Source organism: Dryobates pubescens, chromosome 1 (genome assembly GCF_014839835.1).
Source record: "Dryobates pubescens isolate bDryPub1 chromosome 1, bDryPub1.pri, whole genome shotgun sequence".
Classification (NCBI taxonomy): domain Eukaryota; kingdom Metazoa; phylum Chordata; class Aves; order Piciformes; family Picidae; genus Dryobates; species Dryobates pubescens.
The window spans coordinates 30,204,487-30,218,470 of record NC_071612.1 but is presented as its reverse complement, the minus strand read 5'-3'; the positions used below and the strand labels follow the sequence as shown (position 1 = coordinate 30,218,470).

The 13,984-nt window shown below is 47.8% G+C and overlaps 1 protein-coding gene across 2 annotated transcripts in view; it reads right to left on the bottom strand.

Moving 5' to 3' along the window:
• The window catches only part of GRID2 (glutamate ionotropic receptor delta type subunit 2), a 1,073,619-nt gene that overhangs the window by 277,053 nt on the left and 782,582 nt on the right, over window positions 1-13,984 (bottom strand). For both annotated transcript variants that reach the window (XM_054163312.1, XM_054163301.1), the window contains 2 exons: window positions 11,395-11,556; window positions 4,308-4,427 (listed from right to left, as the gene is read on the bottom strand). In XM_054163312.1, coding sequence (XP_054019287.1) covers window positions 4,308-4,427; window positions 11,395-11,556 — 282 coding nt within the window. The remainder of the gene's footprint in view (window positions 1-4,307; window positions 4,428-11,394; window positions 11,557-13,984) is intronic.

Genomic DNA, 13,984 nt, shown 5'->3' with positions numbered 1-13,984 from the left:
CTCTCCCCCCACCTTCCTGCAGCAAGTTGGGATGAGGCAGGAAAAGGAACAAAGGGGATGGGGGCATGGGTGTCTGGTAAACAACCCTGCCTCTGGGGCAGTGGGCATGTGTACTGCCCACTGCTCCTGCCTGACCAGGCCTATGTGTCTGCCTGCTATGGCCACAGCCTGGCACAGCCCCTTCCCATTGGGCAGCTATGTGCTGGTTTCAGTTGCCCTATTGGCCCAGTTGAAACTCAGGCATGATTTATATACAGGCCGATCTCTAGCTGCCCTTGCCTTGCTTAAGCCTTGTCTTGCTTGGATCTGTTTGGGTTGAAGTTGCCTCGAGTTGCCTGGTCCAAAGCCTGGGATAGAGCCACGATCTTACTCACTGCAAGCTAGAGAAGCCATGAGCCTTGGAGCCGGAGCCAAGCCTCGCTTCCCCTTGCAACTAGAATTTTGCCATGCTTCCCTTTCCCCAGGCCAAAGCAAGAGCCTGTCGCAGCAATAGTGTCATACAGCTGCTGTCCTGCTGCAGCCAGCCCTGCCCCGGGACCACGGGGCCTTCCTGCCAGCAACCTGCCCTGCCTGCTGCATGAGAGCTCCCCAAAGCCTCAGCAGCTCATAGCAGCAGCACTCCCTACTTGGGTGGAATCAGCTGTGAGTAGCTAATCCACTGCCTCTTTGGCTTACCAGCTCTTGTCGAGTCTCCTCCAACTGTGGTCGAGCACCATTTGTCTCCTGAGGTTCTCTCTTCAGGTTATTTCCTCACAGTTTGCACAAAACTGTTAAAATTCTTACATTTACCTAAATCCTGGGCATTCCCACTGCAAATATATATTCTAACTGTAGAATAGAATAGAATAGAATAGAATAGACCAGGTTGGAAGAGACCTTCAAGATCATTGCATCCAACCTATCATCCAACACCACCTAATCAACTAAACCATGGCACCAAGCACCCCATCAAGTCTCCTCCTGAACACCTCCAGGGATGGTGACTCCACCACCTCCCCAGGCAGCCCATTCCAATGGGCAATCACTCTCTGTGTAGAACTTCTTCCTAACCTCCAGCCTAAACCTCCCCTGGCACAGCTTGAGACTGTGTCCTCTTGTTCTGGTGCTGGTTGCCTGGGAGAGGAGACCAACCTCTGCCTTTCTACAACCTCCCTTCAGGGAGTTGTAGAGAGCAAGAAGGTCCTCCCTGAGCCTCCTCCTCCCCTGGCTAAGCAACCCCAGCTCCCTCAGCCTCTCCTCATAGGGCTTGTGTTCCAAGCCCCTCACCTACCTTATTGCCCTCCTCTGGACACCTTCCAGCACGTCAACATCCTTCCTAAACCGAGGAGCCCAGAACTGGACACAGGACTCAAGGTGTGGCCTAACCAGTGCAGCTTACAGGGGCACAATGACCTCCCTGCTCCTGCTAGCCACACTGTTCCTGATGCAGGCCAGGATGCCATTGGCCCTCTTGGCTGCCTGGGCACACTGCAGGCTCATGTTCAGCCTACCATCAACCAATACCCCCAGGTCCCTTTCTGCCTGGCTGCTCTCCAGCCACTCTGACCCCAGCCTGTAGCACTGCATGGGGTTGCTGTGGCCAATGTGCAGAACCTGGCACTTGGATGTGTACATTGAAACTATTTATACATTTTGGCAAATGTTCACATTAATAACAGTTATTAATATTTTTATTATTATCCATTTTTCATATCATTTATAACCCAAATAGTTTCTGTAACCCAGCCAAAGTCAACCAATTAAATTAAATTAAGAGATACAGATTTGTCTGAGGGAGGACTACCTGGTTGCTCTAAAGATTAAATGCCTTCTTGATGCATAGCATGGACAATGATAAATCTTATCAAGGTATGTTAAAAATGGACTGAATTTACAGATGAGGGAATAAGGTCTCTTCCAACACTCTGCTTGCCCAAAGACCTGGCAAAATGCACCTCCCAATAACAACAAGATGCAGTTCTGTTTAGTTTCTGAAGCATCTGGCAGGACCTCTGCTCCAGATGTGTGCATGGAAGTATTGATAACAGATGGAACATCAGGAACGGAATAACAGCTCCAATGAAAAGCAGGGGAGAAACTGCAGGACTTGTTTACCTTCATACTTATCTCTTCCTTCCTCCAGACCAGTTATCTGCTATCACAGAAAGTGTACAGACAAACGATGTACTTCATCATATATAGCAACACCGGTGCATGCGACCATTCCACATGACATTTCCTCTGTCATTTGCTTTCAGACAATCACTTGAGGTTCCTCACACATAAAAGGAAGGGTGATCTGGTACAGTAAATGAAAATATCTTGGAACCATCTTTCAGGAGGTCTGTCTTTGAAGGACAGTTGCTCCTGGAATAGACTGCAAGCTTTTTGTTTCCCTAAGAGGCACCATAGGGTTTTGCCATGGCAGATGGGCATTTGTGCAAAGTTAAGGATTGTGCCAGGTTACACCCAGCCCTGGACGGGGTGGGCTGATAAGAACCTAGCCCCCATGTGGACAAAGAAACCTGACCCAGGTGGGCAGAGAGACTTGGTCCCCTCTCCCAGGGGGAGGGGTCCCTGAGTCAAAGCCTATTCCACTTCCCCGTCCTGCCCACCCAAGCCTCTTTAAGGGGAGCCATTTCCTGGCTCTCTTGCTTGCTCCTGCTCCTCCCTCCCCCAGAGGCTGCCCCTGCTGCTCCCTGCTGTTGCTGCAAGCATGTGGTGGGGCCTGCTCCATGCTGCATCCCAGCTCCTAAGGACTGCACCTACAGAGACTCCACCTTTGCATGCAGAGAATCCTTTGCCAGCTGGGCCTGGTTTTGTGTATTTTTTTATTTACCCTTTTTCCTTATAACTTTGTAACTTCCCTTTTACTCAAATGCTACATATATTTTGTTAAACTTACCTTTCTACTTCCAAATCAATTCTAGACTCTTTCTTTCATAATTTTGCCTCTCTTTTCTTCTGCCTAATTTGGTTTTCCCCTATGGGGAAGAAGGGAGAGGGGAGGCAATCCAAATCTGTTCCATTTGGGCTTTGGACTCCAGGAAATCTTAAACTACAACAAGGATGGACACTGCAAACAGAGACCTGCTTCCAGCATTCCTTACTCAACATTGAAGTTTATTTTTATGGGCTAGCACAAAAGAAAATAAAAAGAAAACAATAATAATAAATTCCTGGAGATCTATATGCCATTTTTTAAACCTAAGGGCCAAGTATTTTGCCTGTGATTGGCAGCATTTGACATGACACTTCCTCTCTAAAAGTTAATTTCTACTAAAACATTGTGTATTTATTTCAGGGAGACAAGAGGTGACACAAATGTTGTCTATGCTGCAGCAGATCTTCTCATTCTGCACCTATATATTTTAATCACCTATTAGCTGCATGATCCCACGTTGGTCATACCTATCCAAGTGCCAATTTGGGTGCTTTAAATGCAACTCAATGTGACATTTGCTGCTTGGGAAATGAGTGGCAAGGCCTCCAAAACAACACCTTTCACTGCTTTGTTTTGGGTTTTTTTTGGAGGGGTACAGTCAACCAGCAGATGAACACACCCTATTGTGGTGGGTTAACACCCATTCTGAAAGCAAAGCGGGGAGGGCTTACGAGTGCTTTGCCCTCCCTGCAGGGCGTTTACCACTGGGAAGCTGAGTCTGTTCCACTCCCCCCTCCCTGCCCAGCCAGGGTATAAAAAGGAAGGCATTGGGGTCATTAGTTCTCCTTTTGGCTCCTGCCTCTCCTGGATGAGAGCTACTGCAGCTGCCTTCCTGCTCTTCTGCCACATGGTTGGGCCTGATCCTTCTCCCTGCTGCCTCTGTGCCTCTTCAGAGAGAGAGTTGGTTTTGCATTCTTGTTTCTTTCACCCCCCCCATCCATCCTTGTTCCTTGCCCTTGTGAATCTTACCTGTTATTGTTATATATATATTGTTTAAAGAAAACTCTTTACCTCTCTATTTCCAAGCCAACTCCAAATTATTGCTTGGTGGATTTGCTCCTTCCCTTTCCTTTTTTTCCTCTCTGTTGGGAGGGAGGAGAGGGGGGAGCAGGGGAGAGATTCTCAGCCTTGCCCCCATCTGAGCTCTTAACTCCCAGTTAAGGCTTAAACCACCACACCTATCTCACAAACAACCTGACAATGTGCAATGACAAAATCGATGGCTACAGAGTTCAAGGCTTTCCTTACTCCTCCTAATAATACCAGCACATGGTGTGCCATCAGTCACTTTGCCATTGACATGGAACACGGGAAAAGCATTAAAACAAACCAAAACAAATCAGTCAAAATAGCCTTTTGTGTGAATATCTCCATGGAGCCTCACCTTACGGATGCCTCTGCCAAGATCTTCTCCGTAATTTGTCCCCAAGATTTCGAAGTGCACGTTGGGATTTCCCCCATTTTCTGCAAATTCCAGGTCTCCAGTCAAGCCATTCACTCCTCCCTATGGGGAAAAGCAAAAAAAAATATGGAAAATGTAGTGAAAAGTCCTAAGTAGATCATTCTGATAACCTTCTGTTTATCCAAGACACTTGTGCACTCACTATAGATAATACATACAGAATCACAGTCACAGAGTTATTGAGGCTGGAAGAGACCTCTGAGATCATCAGGTCCAGCCCATGACCTAACACCACCACACCAACCAGACCATAGCACTAAGTGCCACATCCAATCTTACACCTCCAGGGATGGTGACTCCACCACCTCCCTGGGCAGTCCATCCTAGTGCCTGGTTCTCCTTTCCATGAGGAAGTGCTTCCTAACATCCAACCCAAATCTGGGGAACACCACTTGTGACTGCCCTGCAGGTGTATTTAACTCCATTGACCGCCGCTTTCTGGGCCCAGCCAGGCAGTGCTGTACCCAGCAGAGCCTGTGCCCACCTAAGCTATGAGCAGACAGTTTTCTTGTGAGGATGCCATGAGAAACCCTGTCAAAGGTTTATGAAAATCCAGGTAAACATCTCCCACAGCCTTTCCCTCATGTGCTAGGCAGGACGTCTTGTCACAGAAAGAGATGAGGTTGCTCAGGAAGGACCTGCCCTTTGTAAACCCATTCTGACTGGGACTGGCTGTCCTGCTCAGGGCTTGTGGAGTGGGACAGTGTATTGCCTAGAGTTTCATGACAACGTCCCAGTCTTTCTGCATGGTCTCTTACAGTGTGGACCCCTCTTAAACACTGCCCTGGTTTAAGGCATGTGTTTTATCTCTGGTGGAGGGAGCTCACAAAGGAAATGGCTGGCTGTATGGCAGCAAATGATCCAGGAACTTCCTGATGAGATCTATCCAAGTAATTTTAGTGTTAATTATCATAAATTATCGTGATGGCCAAGGGTCAAAGAATTTTTTCATCCTACTTAGAGAAACAATTCTCTTTGGGGGAGAAATGAAGACCCATTTAATGTTTACTCTCTCAAATTTCCCTAAGGTTGACTTGCAACCATGAAATTCTGTGACACATATAAAACTGAAGAGGGAAGTGTTAATTGTTAGGACAAAAATGTTTTGCTTACATTCCTGATCACTGCTCTGGGCTTTGCAGAGCTGTTATAAAGCTTGGCAATATAGTTAAAGCCTACCTGAGTCCTGTCTAGACTGGAAAGACAAACTCCACTTTATATATGCTTTGGCACTGCTGTACTGCAAGTCTCTGAAGAAAGCAATATTTGCCAGCAGTCAAGACCTCACCTGGGAATGTCAGCTTGCCAGTCATGTTATAAAATACTGCACTTGGTCTCATAGGTCCTGTTCAGACTTCCTGATTTATTTTTTTCTTTTTTGTCCCCAAAATATTACAGAATTACAGAAGCACAGAGGGACAGGGGTTGGAAAGGACCTCAAAAGCTCATCCAGTCCAACCCCCTGCCAGAGCAGGATCACCTAGAGCAGGTCACACAGGGATCACATCTGGGTGGGGTTTGAATGTCTCCAGAGAGGGAGATTGTACAACCCCATTGTGCAGCCTGGTCCAGGGCTCTGTCACTCTCACAGGGGAAAAAATCTTCCTCCTGTTTCCATGGAACTTCCTGTGCCTCAGCTTCCACCACTGCCCCTTGTGCTGGCATTGGGCATCACCCAGCAGAGCCTGGCTCCAGCCTCTGGGCACTCACCCTGCACATCTTTAGCAACAGCAATGAGGTCACCCTCAGGCTCCTCCTCTCCAAGCTACAGAGCCCTCAGTTCCCTCAGGCTCTCCTCATAAGGAAGATGTTCCACTCCTTTCATCATTTTTGTGGCTCTGTGCTGGACTCTTCCAAGCAGTTCCCTGAGGTCCTTCCTGAACTGAGGGGCCCAGAACTGGACACAGTATTCCAGATGCAGCCTCACCAGGGGAGAGCAGAGGAGGAGGAGAACCTCTCTCCATATACTAACTAAAGCCCTTCTAATCCACCCCAGGATGCCATTGGCCTTCTTGGCCACCAGAGCACATTGGTGTCTCATGGTCAACCTCCCATCCACCAGGACCCCCAGGTCCTTTTCGCCTTCACTGCTCTCCAACAGGTCAGTCCCCAACCTATCCTACTCTATGAGGTTGCTCTTCCCTAGGTGCAAGTCTCTCCCCTTGCCCTTTTTGTATTCCATTCGATTTCTCCGTGCCCAAATCTCAGCCTGTCCAAGTCAGGCTGAGTGTCAGCAAAACACTTGGCTGTGTCAGGCACTCCACCCAGTCACTGCTGTTTTGCAGTTAAGGAAAAAGCTTAGTCTACAACCAGAAAAAAATGTTATAAATATTTGATACAACTTTTACATTTTATTCATAGGGGAAAAAAAATCTGGTTGTGAAAACACTGTTGTGTTCTCAAGTCAACAGAACAATTTTTATTTGATAGCAAAGAGACTCTGATCTCCTACCTGAGAAACTATTTGGCACTTCTGCTGCACGTCACTGCTGAATATCACTGACAGTTCTTAGACCAGAACTAACTGACAATTCCACCTATGATTCATGATAGCATGAGGTACAGCTCTTTTGCCATGAAGGAATAGGGTCTATGTCCATATAGGAAGGACATGGACCTGATGGAGAGGGCCTAGAGAAGGGCCACAAAAATTATCAGAGGGTTGGAACAGCTCTGGTACGAGGACAGGCTGAGGGAGCTGGGGGTGTTCAGCCTGGAGAAGAGAAGGGTCTAGGAAGACCTAGTAGCAGCCCGCCAGTACCTGAAAGGGGCTACAGGAAGGCTGCAGAGAGACTGCTTGCAAAGGCCTGCAAGGACAGGATGAGGGACAATGGCTTCAAACTAGAGCAGAGCAGATTTATTGGATGTTAGGGCCAGCAGGAGCAGGGAAGTCATTGTGCCTCTGTACTCTGCATTGGTTAGGCCACACCTTGAGTACTGTGTCCAGTTCTGGGCCCCTCAGTTTAAGAAGGACATCGAGACACTTGAAGGTGTCCAGAGAAGGGCTATAAGGCTGGGGAGAGGCCTTGAGCACAGCCCTGTGAGGAGAGACTGAGGGAGCTGGGATTGTTCAGCCTAGAGAAGAGGAGGCTCAGGGGAGACCTCATTGCTGTCTACAACTACCTGAAAGGTGTTTGTAGCCAGGAGGAAGTTGGTCTCTTCTCTCTAGCAACCAGCACCAGACCAAGGGAATACAGTCTCAAGCTGCGCCAGGGGAAGTTTAGACTCAAGGTGAGGAGAAAGTTCTTCACAGAGAGAGTCATTCACCATTGGAATGTGCTGCCCAGGGAGGTGGTAAAGTCACCATCCCTGGAGGTGTTCAAGAGGGGACTGGACGTGGCACTTGGTGCCATGGTCGAGTCATGAGGTCTGTGGTGAAAGGTTGGACTTGATGATTTTTGAGGTCTCTTCCAACCTTGATGATACTGTGATACTGCGAACAAGTTCCTTACTATGAGGGTGGTGGAACACTGGAAGAGGTTGCCCAGGGAGGTGGATGAGGCTCCTTCCCTGGAGAGGCTGGACAAGGCCCTGGGCAACCTGATCTAGTTGGGGATGTCCCTGCTGACTGCGGGGAGGTTGGACTGGATGAGCTTTGGAGGTCAGTTCTGGCCTGCACCGTTCTATAATTCTATGATTCTATGAGTCTATGATTCTCTGTTGCTGCTGGCACTAAAACTTTGCTGTTTGTCAGTGAGCTAAACAAACATGACTGGTAAGAGGTCAGGTATGGTAAGAGAGAAGATCTATGCAGTAATTTCTCATCATTTTTCTGAGCTTATCCTCCATATAATCATACTTGTATTCATTCTCAGGTTATTTGTGAAGATTAATTTCTCTGTCAGTCTAATTACTTTCTATTAATACTTATTTCTCTCACTGTGCAAAAGCTTTACTTCAAATAAACAAGTGAGCATGTGTTTGGGAATCGTTCCTATTACTGAAGTGAATTTAGAACCAACTGCTAGAGCTGGCCAAATTCATTGCAGGGATTGTGTTTCCTGCTGAATTTAACTATTTATTCACATAATCACAGAATTTCATGGACTGGAAGGGACCTCAAAAGCTCATCCAGTCCAACCCCCCTGCCAGAGCAGGATCACCTAGAGCAGATCACACAGGAACACATCCAGGTGGGGTTTGAACATCTCCAGAGAGGGAGATTCCACAAACCCCCTGGGCAGCCTGTTCCAGGGTTCTGTCACCCTCACAGGGAAGAAATGTTTCCTCCTATTTCCATGGAACTTCCTCTTCCTCAGCTTCCACCACTGCCCCTTGTGCTGGCATTGGGCATCACCCAGCAGAGGCTGTCTCCAGCCTCTGGGCATTCACCCTGCACATCTTTAGCAACATCAATGAGGTCACCTCTTAGGCTCCTCCTGTCCAAGCTACAGAGCCCTCAGCTCCCTCAGGTTCTCCTAGTGCGGAAGATGTTCCACTCCCTTCATCCTCATGGCTCTGTGATAGACTCCTTCAAGCAGTTCATTGTCTTTCCTGAACTGAGTGGCCCAGAATTTGACACAATATTCCTGATGCAGCCTCAGCAGGGCAGAGTAGAGAGGGAGGAGATCCTCTTTCCACTTACTAACCACAGCCCTTCTAATCCACCCCAGGATGTCATTGGCCTTCTTGGCCACAAGAGCACATTGCTGGCTCATGGTCATCCTTCCATCCACCAGGACTTCCAACTCCCTTTCCCTTCACTGCTCTCCAGCAGGTCAGTCCTCAACCTATACTGGTGCATGGAATTATTCTTTCCCAGGTGCAAGACTCTACCTTTTCCCTTGCTGAACTTCATTCCATTTTCCCCTGCCCAACTCTCAGCCTGTCCAAGTCTCACTGAATGGCAGCACAACCTTCTGGTTTGTCAGCCACTCTACCCTGTTTTTTTGTAGTCAGAAAACTTGTTGACAGTGCACTCTTCACCAATTCCAGAATGAGTTATAACCAGATATTAGGGACAGAATAAGAGGAATTGGCCTCAAGCTGCAGCAGGGTAGATTTAGACTGGGTATTAGGAAGAATTTTTTCCCAGCAAGAGTGGTCAGACATTGGAATGTGCTGCCCAGGGAGGTGGTGGAGTCCCCAAGCTTAACATTGGTTGAAGCAGTGTGGAGATGTTTCAGAGCCATAGAGTTCTGTAATGACAGACAGGTTCTAAACTAAATGAGTCAGAGTTTTTCTTCCTCTCAATTCTATTCTTTCACCACATTAATTAATGGCAGTAGCAGGGCCACAGTAAATTCCACAGAACATTATCCAAGTGCAACTTCTGCAACCTCTGTTTATTTCTGCAAATCCTGTCTGCTTCATCTCCTAACCTGTGACACTTTTCCAATAGGATATTATTATTATTATTATTATTGGCACTTGAGAATTCAGCTGGTTTGCTAATCTTGGTAAACAAACTCATTGGCTTCATTTCAGATACACTCATTATGACACATTATGATCCCTCTGCCTCTCGCTCAATTAAATATAATTTTCATTCAGAAACTGTAAGTATTTCAGAATGTAAGAGACTCAGTCTTGTCTCTCTTGATGTGACTCAACAACGATCAGATCACCTCTGCTCCTTGCCCAGACAATATCTGATGTGTATTGGGTAGACACCACTGGATAAGGAGTCTCTGGCATGTGCACAGACAAGACCATCTCTACCTATCAGTTACCCCAGGAAGGGAGGATGGTGCAAAGGATGCAATGGATTCACCACCTGGACACATACCTACACACCTGCACAAAACTACTGGCGCAAGAGAAGGAAAACACCTGGGCAATGTCTGCTCTGAAGAAAAATGAAGACAATACCAGGAGAGAAAATGACAGAGACATCACCATGGAGCATGGGAGACACAGACCAGGAGGAACCCTGTGTCCTAAGTTCCACCTGCTGCAACTCGTGGAGCTGAAGAGGCTGCCTAAAGAAGGATTTGGACTTGGACTTGGACTTTGGGATCTTTCCTTCCCCTCCTCCAGCAGAGGACAGTACAGCCAACAAGGCAGCAGCCTTCCTCTGCAGACCCAAATCATCCTGGGGGGGTGGCAGATGGTAATATAATTCCTTTTCTCTTCTCCCTCCCTCTTCTCTCTCTCTCTCTCTCTCTCTGTCCTGACCCGTCCACTTTATTCTGTTAATAAGTAGCCTCGAGGGCTGTTGATATTTTAGCCACATTTGTACCTCAGAACATGGCAATGTTCAAAAGAGCTAAGGCTCTTTCCCTCTCTGGACTGAGACACAGATCTATGGCTTTGAGAAGTCATTGCTGGTACAGTAATGAGTAGTATTGACCTCAGAAGGAACTACATGCCCAGGTGGCCAAGAAGGCCAGTGACATCCTGGCCTGGATCAGGAACAGTGTGGCCAGCAGGAGCAGGGAAGTCATTCTGCCCTGGACTCAGCACTGGTTAGGCCACACCTTGAGTCCTGTGTCCATTTCTGGGCTCCTCAGGTTAGGAAAGATGTTGAGATGCTGGAAGGTGTCCAGAAAAGGGCAACAAAGCTGGGGAGGGGTCTGGAGCACAGCCCTGTGAGGAGAGGCTGAGGGAGCTGGGGTTGCTTAGCCTGGAGAAGAGGAGGCTCAGGGGAGACCTTCTTGCTGTCTACAGCTCCCTGAAGGGAGGCTGTAGACAGGTGGGAGTTGGTCTCTTCTCCCAGGCAACTGGCACCAGAACAAGAGGACACAGTCTCAAGCTGTGCCAGGGGAGGTTTAGGCTGAATGTGAAGAAGAAGTTTTTCCCAGCAAGAGAGATTGGCCATTGGGATGTGCTGCCCAGGGAGGTGGTGCAGTCACCATCACTGGAGGTGTTTAGGAAGAGCCTGGATGAGGCACTTGGTGCCATGGTTTAGTTAATTAGGTGGTGTTGGGTGATAGGTTGGAGTTGATGATCTCAAAGGTCTTTTCCAACCTGGTTAATTCTATTCTACTGGCTAGTGAAGCAATTTAGAAATCAATGACAAAGAAATTCGGGACGGGGAGGGGATCAGGGTGGGGTGGGAGGGAAGTACCTTCTTGATGGTTTCCAACATTGATCTTCCTCCTTGCCAGGGCTTGGAGTTCTTCCTGATGCAGGTGAGGCTGGCCATGCTGTGCCACTTCCTGTCCTCCAGCTTCTTGTGGAAGGCGTTGGCCAAGAGCAGGACAGTGTCATATATATACAGGTTTGAAATCTGCAAAGACATTCAAAGGAGAGCATTAGCATTATTGTTTGTGGTCTCCTGCCAGCAGCCAGAATGTATTATTTGTGTTGCCTCACCCCTAATCCTCTGGTAATTAAAATGACTTATTTGGAATTAACAAACTCGAAGAGTCAAAAAGTCCTGTCTTTGGCTCTGGTGGACGCTGCAGGTGGCTGCTGTCATGCTACAAGTGATGTCTTTTTCAGCCCTCGGATATTCAGACACCATTAAATTTTCTTCTTTTATAAAACAGAAACTCTGAAGATTTAAATAGCGTGATTTCATTGTGGCTTTTTGCTGCTTGAGTTTTGCAGTCAGTTCTGATTGCAGCAACTTCTGGAATGAAGTATGACCCGAGGAAATCTTCCTTAGTTGTGCAGTCACACATCAGTTTTGCAGTTCATAGTGTTTCACAGAATCATAGAATCACATAGCACATCCTTAAAGACCCTCCAGCCCAACCTTCAACCCAGCACTGGAGAGTCAACATCAAACCATGTCCCTAAGAGCTAGGTCTACATGGCACGTGAACACCTCCAGGGATGGTGACTCCACCACCACCAGTTTCCTGTTAGAATCATGGAATTGTCAGGGTTGGAAGGGACCTCAAGGATCAGCTTGTTCCAACCCTCACTGCCATGGGCAGGGACACCTCACACTACAGCAGGTTGCTCACAGCCACATCCAGCCTGGCTGCAAAAACCTCCAGGGGTGAGGCTTCCACCACCTCCCTGGGCAACCTGTGCCAGTCTCTCACCACCCTCAGGGGGAAGAACTTCTTCCTAACATCCAAGCTGAATCTCCCCACTTCTAGTTTTGCTCCATTCCCCCCAGTCCTGTCACTCCCTGACACCCTCAAAAGTCCCTCTCCAGCTTTCTTGTAGCCCAGTTCAGATCCTGGAAGGCCACAATTAGGTCTCCTGGGAGGCTTCTCCTCTCCAGACTGAACAACCCCAACTCCCTCAGTCTGTCTCCATAGCAGAGCAGCTCCAGCCCTCTGCTCATCCTCGTGGCCCTTCTCTGGACACCTTCCAGCACCTCCAGATCCTTCTTGTAATAGAGCCTCCAGAACTGGACGCAGAGCTCCAGGTGTGGTCTCAGCAGAGTGGAGCAGAGGGGGAGAATCACCTCCCTGGCCCTGCTGGCCACACTTCTCTTGCTGCAGCCCAGGCTCTGCTTGGCTCTCTGGGCTGCAAGTGCTCACTGCTGGCTCTTGTTGAGCTTCTCATCCACCAGCACCCCCAAGGCCTTTTTTTCAGGGCTGCTTTCAAGCCAGTCCCTGCCCAGCCTATATTGGTGTTTGGCAGTTAATTCCTTGCAGGATCAAACTCTTACTGAGTAAAGGTGGATGTGCCTCATTGGCAGCATAGTTAACACACTGTGGTGGGCTGAAATTACACCCCCCCACAACTACTTTGGAGAACTACCTCCCAAAATAAAATTGCCAGACCAGCTCAGTTTGGGATGGAGGCAAATGAAGCTGTGTTTACCAGCAAACTACAATCTAGAAATGCGGAATGCAGTGAATGTGTACAAAATATCCAATAGTTACATGGATTTACAATTTATAAGCAGCACAAGGACCCCCCCCAAGATAAAAACAGGGGGCTACCAACATCTTCCCCCTCTCTTCCCCCTTCCCCCCTGTACAAGGGAAAAGAGAAGAGCAGAGAGTAGCTGTTTGTTACTTAGCCACAACAAGAATGCAGCCAAGGTCAGCAACAGCCAAGCAACAGCCAAAAGCAGTATCTGATGGAGCCAAGACCTGACAAAAAGAACAGAGTAGCTGATACAACTAACTTTCTGTTAGTTGTCAGACCAAGGGGATTATTTAGACCTTATCATTACTTTCCCTTTACATCCAATGGTAATTTATTTAAATTCTATCACTTTCCACTCAGGATCTATGGAAAATTTCCTAGGCATCAGCCTAAAACTACATCACACACATACAGTGTGAGGAAGGTCCAGTTTGTCAGCAAAGAGAGACCAGAAAAGAAATTACTCCTTCCATTTACTGTTTCTACATATCTGCTTTTAAATGCACATATTACAAAGTCAGAGGTGAGAGATACCAGCTAATGTAGAAGAGCAGGAGCTCAGAATTCATGAACCAACTCTGGCTGTGTTTCAAGGCAGTTTGGTAATGGTGCTTGAGTATATGGTTTAGGGGTGAGCCTTGTAGAGTAGGGTTCTGGGTTGGATTTGGTGATCTTAAGGGTCTTTTCCAACCTGAATGCTTCTGTGATTCTGTGACTCTGTTTCTGTGGTGGGTTAACGCCCATCACGAGAAAAAACAAAGCAGGGTGGAGGGCTTGTGGGTGCTTAGCCCTCCCTGCAGGGCGTTTTCCCCCTGGGAAACTGAGTCTGTTCCACTCGCCCCTCACTGCCCAGCTAGGGTATAAAAAGCAGGGCATTC